At 34.1% G+C, this 5,741-nt stretch overlaps 1 protein-coding gene across 1 annotated transcript; it reads left to right on the plus strand.

Moving 5' to 3' along the window:
* Window positions 1-1,260: 1,260 nt before the first annotated feature.
* LOC122603689 (protein LATERAL ROOT PRIMORDIUM 1) lies at window positions 1,261-3,773 on the plus strand. Its single transcript, XM_043776464.1, has 2 exons — window positions 1,261-2,854; window positions 3,190-3,773. The coding sequence occupies exons 1-2, from the start codon at window positions 2,146-2,148 to the stop codon at window positions 3,519-3,521; spliced, it is 1,041 nt and encodes a 346-aa protein (XP_043632399.1). The 5' UTR covers window positions 1,261-2,145; the 3' UTR covers window positions 3,522-3,773.
* The last annotated feature ends 1,968 nt before the right edge of the window (window positions 3,774-5,741 follow it).

Here is a 5,741-nt window from a genome sequence, read left to right on the forward strand (position 1 = left end):
AACATATTCGACTCGGGAATTAGATTTTCACGACTGTCGACTGCCCACGAAAATCAAAACTACATAATGCATTACTCATTGTATTATAACCCTTTTGTAATGAACATGTTGAAACAACAGACCATGACAACTCAAGTTTGGCTTCATCGGCTCTGCTTGGTGCTGTCTCACATTCTTATATGCATTGTAAACAATGGACATTTTATGTACAAAGTTGCTAGCACGTGTGTCGCAACTTCCAAGTTGAGGACAATCAATTTGATAATCCTCGTTATCTCTTGAACTGACGCACTGGAAATGACACAATTTTTTCTAACAAATTAAAGTAGTAAACCTGAGATAGATTATGGAGAAAATAAAATTCACGAGCTTATTATAGTTAACCGTAAAAATTCAAAATGAAATTCTAGACACTCGTTTAATTTATAACGTCTATTTTCTCTTTTTATATTTCTCTTAACATCTTGCTATTTTATACTCGTATTATAAATAAGTTTTGCCTCTAAAAGAAATTTATTAAAATCAAATAAAAATAAAAGGTTATTATTATAAGTTGAGGTTTTTATTTCATCTTTTATTTTCTTAAATAATATAATAATCGTGTATATTAGGGTAATGAAGGGAACCTTAGTCTCGGTACCACAATTGGATATCTATCGACTCACCCCACATGAGTCATATGATACCGGTACAATACTTATATCTTAATCTCCACATGATCTGGGCGCCTCGCAGGATTGAACCCGCGTATTTAAACCTCACATGTGGGTCTAGGCTTCATTGGTAACATGTATCTTAAATAAATTATTTTTTGTGTCAAACGAGAATCGAACCTGGGACCTTAATGTTATCAAGTGATTGCCTTACCACTAGGCTAACTACTTGTTGGTAATAATCGTGTATATAATATACTTGTTTATTGTATAACAAAGATGTAGTTGAAAAAGTATTTTAAAAAAGGAAAATGATTAATCAACCTAATTGGTGTGTCTAAAGATATGCCTAAAACCTTAGAAATTTGACATGTGGAATGCAATAATTCTCTTTCCTAATCTTAAACTCTGATTTTTCCACATGTCATTATCTTACAATTAGGCACAATTTTAAACATACCAATCATGTTGATTTATCATTAAATGTAAATTGGTTAAAGGATGATTTTAAAGCTTTACATCAAGCAAGTGTCCACACGCATGAAATAAGAAGGTGGGAATTGTATTGTTTGGTACACATAAGAGGGCACAGAAGTAGGAGTAGTAGACTAGCAGCAGTAGTAGCCCAAATAATTACAAAAAACCAGAGAACAAAAGTCTTTATACCCTTTTATTGGTTTGATTATTGGAGAGAGATAAAAAAGAAAAAGAGAAGAACCCCAAACCACCCACTTCTCACTCACTTTCCAGTTTCCAAGAACTAAAAAGAAAATAACAATAATAAACACATTACATAAAAGTATTTTCTTAAGCCCCTCATACTGGCTCATAGTGATCATGATGCTTGTTGAACTAGTCTTTTTCATTACAAGTATGTGTTAGTTTCACTACTATAAAGATATTAAAAAGAAAAAAAAAACACATACATGTATGATATATATTCTCCTTTCATTCTCCTTTTTCTGTCTCTGCAAAAGTCAATTTATTATGTTTTGTGTTACTAGTTTATTAATTATCATTAATTAATTAATTAATTTACAGCTAGCAGTAGTAGCAGTGTTTCTGATCTTGCTGCATATCTTCCTATCAGTTTCTATATCAGAGTAGTAATTGCATATACTTGTGTGTAGTCTCTCTCTTTTTCTGCAAATCTTCTTTGTTCTGAAAGGAATTACAGTGACCCCACATACCATTTCTATTCACAGACTTGTTAGATCTTCTCAGATCTTGTATCTTTTTTCAACCCTATATTCAGATTTGGATTTTGGAAAATATAAATTTTGTTTTAAATGAAATAAAAAAGTTTTTGTAAATAAAAATATTAGCAGTTGTGGCTACTAGCAGGAGTAGTAGGCTGCCTTCGGATTCAGGTGGTTTTGGAGATTGGATTACTAATTCTTCTTCATCATCAGCTCTTAGACCTTCAGATCAAGATCTTTCTTTGGGTTTCAATGCTAGTCCCGCCACTGCTGGCGGGACAACGTCTGTCGGGATGTGGTCTGCATCGTCCACATCCCGGCAGATCAACTACGGCCTACCCGAAATGGGAATATTAGGTCTTCGTGATCATGTGTATGTGGTGGCCGATCATCACGGCCACCACTCACACTCAAATGTGTCCGTCGCCAACGCTAGTGCGGCTGCGACAGCACTTGGCGTTGGCGTCATTCCACTTCTTACCGCAACTCCTCTTCTTAACAACATTGAAGAGGATATGTTAAACACTCGCAAAAATAGTAACAACAACAACAATAATAATTATAGCATTCAGTTTTGGCAGCAACATCCAAATTATTTGAACAAACCCATGATTTCGGATCACGGGTTTCTTCAAGGTGGTGGTGGTGGTGGGGGGTCGACGTCATCAACATCAGGATCCACATTAACATGTCAAGATTGTGGAAACCAAGCGAAAAAAGATTGTACACATAGAAGATGTAGGACTTGTTGTAAAAGTAGAGGGTTTGATTGTGCAACACATGTGAAAAGCACATGGGTACCCGCTGCTCGCCGGCGTGAAAGGCAACAAGTAACAACACCCACTAATAATGGTAATGGAGCCACCACGGTGTCATCTGCTTCTACTTCTGGTCCTAAGAAGCCTCGTCTCACTTCTCATACAACCACCACTTCTCACACTTCTACTTCAAACAACACTCCTCCTCGAAGTTTTGATACTAGTTCTAGTCATCATCATCAAGGTATATTTGAACTTATATATATATATACATATATTAAATTAATAATTCCTTAGCTTGTTTCTCAATTATTATATATATGAAATGTTACATTCCCTATTTTAACTTGTTATATTACTATGATGAGTGTCAAATATTTATCTAGAATGAAAAGACTTTAGTATATATTTTTATGACAAGTTTGATATTTTTGAAATAGTCAAATAGTCACACTCTACATGTATATGTAACTAATATTTGGAAGGGTCAAATTTTACTCAAGTGACTAATTATAACGACTAAAGCTTATATAGAAGCTTAATTATATGTATACATTTTATGGGTGTTATAATTTTTAGATGCAAGTTTCAAGGAAACATTGCCGGGACAAGTACGAGCCCCGGCAGTGTTCAAATGTGTGCGAGTGACGGCGGTGGAAGACGGTGAAGACGAGTACGCATACCAAGCAAGTGCGACGATTGGCGGACATATATTCAAAGGTTTCCTATACGATCAAGGAGTTCAGACAAGAGATCATACAAACTACCCAAATTTTTCGGAATTGCATCTTGGTAGTAGTAGTAGTGGAAGGAATGTGGGAGTCCTTGAACAATCTGGTAATGTTTATGCATCTTCATCCGGTGGATTTCTTACGGGTACAACTTATGGTGGTGCTAACCAAATAAATTGATACACTTTAATTTGCTTATTATTGTTGCAAAACAAAAGTTAATAATTATTATTGTCCAAAAAACATTCACGGAAATTGATTGGGCTGCGTGGCATTGTGTAGTCCAATCAAATTATTGGCATTAGGGTTTATCATCTATTGGAGACTTTGAATGTTGCCCTAAAATCCGCTCTCATTGTACTCCCAACGATTTTTTTTCGTGTGATACACTCTCACTTTTGTCTACAAAATGCAATAATTTTTCTAGTTAAATGTGTTGGGTGTCTCTTAGTTTTATTTTGTCCCTTTGATTTGTCTAGATATGTTATTGTTTGTCCATATTCAATGTGTGTAGTAAAAATGGATCATTAAAACTTTTCTCTAGAGCTAGCTAGTAAGTAGTAATCGTCTAATACTAACACCGAGTCACTATTTTAAATAATGCAACATACCAATCATGCTTTATGAGATTTAAGTATGTTTTATGGGTGAAGGGTTCGAGCCGCATGTAAATATGCCGAAATGACCTTAGTAACGTTATAACATTTTTACATGGAAAATTAAATCTTTTAGGGCGTTGTCAGAATTCAAACACAACGTAGACGCATCAAAATTGATAGTATTAGCCATTGGGAGGTGATTTTCGAACCACAGAATTTGATTAATTTACCACTGTGATGCATTATATATTTGTACGATATGCTACAAAATATGTATAATGTGATAAATGCGTCAAAAAAATATGGTACAATTCACTTCCTCTATTCTGCTTTGAAAAACATGTAAATATGTTTATCAAACTGAAAGGACATGCGCCTGATGTGGCTAGAATTTACTTAAAAAAGCCAATGGTTTATACAATGAGTTCGTTAGTAAGCAAATAAAACAAAGTAGTGGTGGGCAATAATTGATTGTGTCGTATATGCAATATCTAAATTAAGTCCAATGTTAGAATTTAAAACATGTTGTTAATGAAATATTGTTATCAAATTTTAGATGACAATGATAGTTGCATATCATTAATTTATGGAGATAATTTAATATTGTGTGATCATGATAATTATAAAACGTATGTTTGGAAATAATTTAAGGTTATGGGGTCATACGAAATGACATGATAACCTTATATTATTAATTAGGGATTATGGCACCGAAGTGTAACCAACTATGACCAAAAGGTTATGTAATGTAACCAACTACTTGACTAGCTATATAGTGTAATCACCTTTATTTTTTGAGTTATGTCATGTAAGTTACCTGCTATTGCAAGTTTCTATCCGGTTAAGCCAAAAATAAAGTTAGGAAAAATGGACCGGAATGTAACTAACTATAACCAAAGGGTTATGTAATGTAACCAACTACTCAACTAGATATGTAGTGTAACCACCTTTGTAATTCCACTAACAAAAATAAAATTATAAAATTATTCATTTCTTTTGCTTCTTTTATCTAAACCCAAATATATTAACCCACCTGATTCATCATATCATCAATCAATATATCATCTTCTATTTATCACTATATATCTATATTTATATAAATTTCTCCTTCGCCTTCGTAGACAAATGGTTTCACCATGCCGATTCATTCTATAATATTAATCACCACACTATACCATGATCAGATATGTCAATATTTATTGGATTCCACAACTATTGTCAAAGATCCGAATGGAAATGGCTCAACGAATGATGCAAAAGCTCAAAAAAGTCTGATCATGTTCACGGAATCCGTTGATGTTGTTCAGTGTTGTCGGAATCTGTTGCTGGTTGGTGGGATCTGCTACTACTGCTGTTGCCGAAATCTATTGCTATTATTCACTGTCGCTGGAATTTGTTGTCGGAATCTGATGCTGTTCTTCACTGTCGACAGAGATTAGTGTTGTTCTTCGTTGTTGTCATTCACCATCTACTCGATAAATATTCATCTATTAATCTAGCCATTTACACACAAATTTGATTTCTCAATAAAACCCACAAATCTTCAAACTCAAATTGATAGAAAAGAGAGGTCTCTTGTTGTCGGACTCTTCAAAATCAAAACCGCCGTATCGAATCTTCAAGATCAAAACTGGTGGTATCTATAATTGTTATATATAATGAAAGTGGTAATTGGCAACTTGTTTCCCATCCGGTTGCTTACATTACATAACCCAAAAAGCAAAGGTGGTTACACTACATAGCTAGACGAGTAGTTAGTTACATTACATAACCTTTTGGTCATAGTTGGTTACATTCCGTT

The sequence above is a fragment of the Erigeron canadensis genome, chromosome 6, assembly GCF_010389155.1.
Source record: "Erigeron canadensis isolate Cc75 chromosome 6, C_canadensis_v1, whole genome shotgun sequence".
NCBI classification, from domain to species: domain Eukaryota; kingdom Viridiplantae; phylum Streptophyta; class Magnoliopsida; order Asterales; family Asteraceae; genus Erigeron; species Erigeron canadensis.

Coding starts and splice junctions, on each gene's coding strand:
- LOC122603689 (XM_043776464.1), top strand. CDS start 2,146: ATGTGGTCTGCATCGTCCACATCCCGGCAGATCAACTACGGCCTACCC. Junction 2,855..3,189: donor TTCTAGTCATCATCATCAAG/GTATATTTGAAC, acceptor TATAATTTTTAG/ATGCAAGTTTCAAGGAAACA.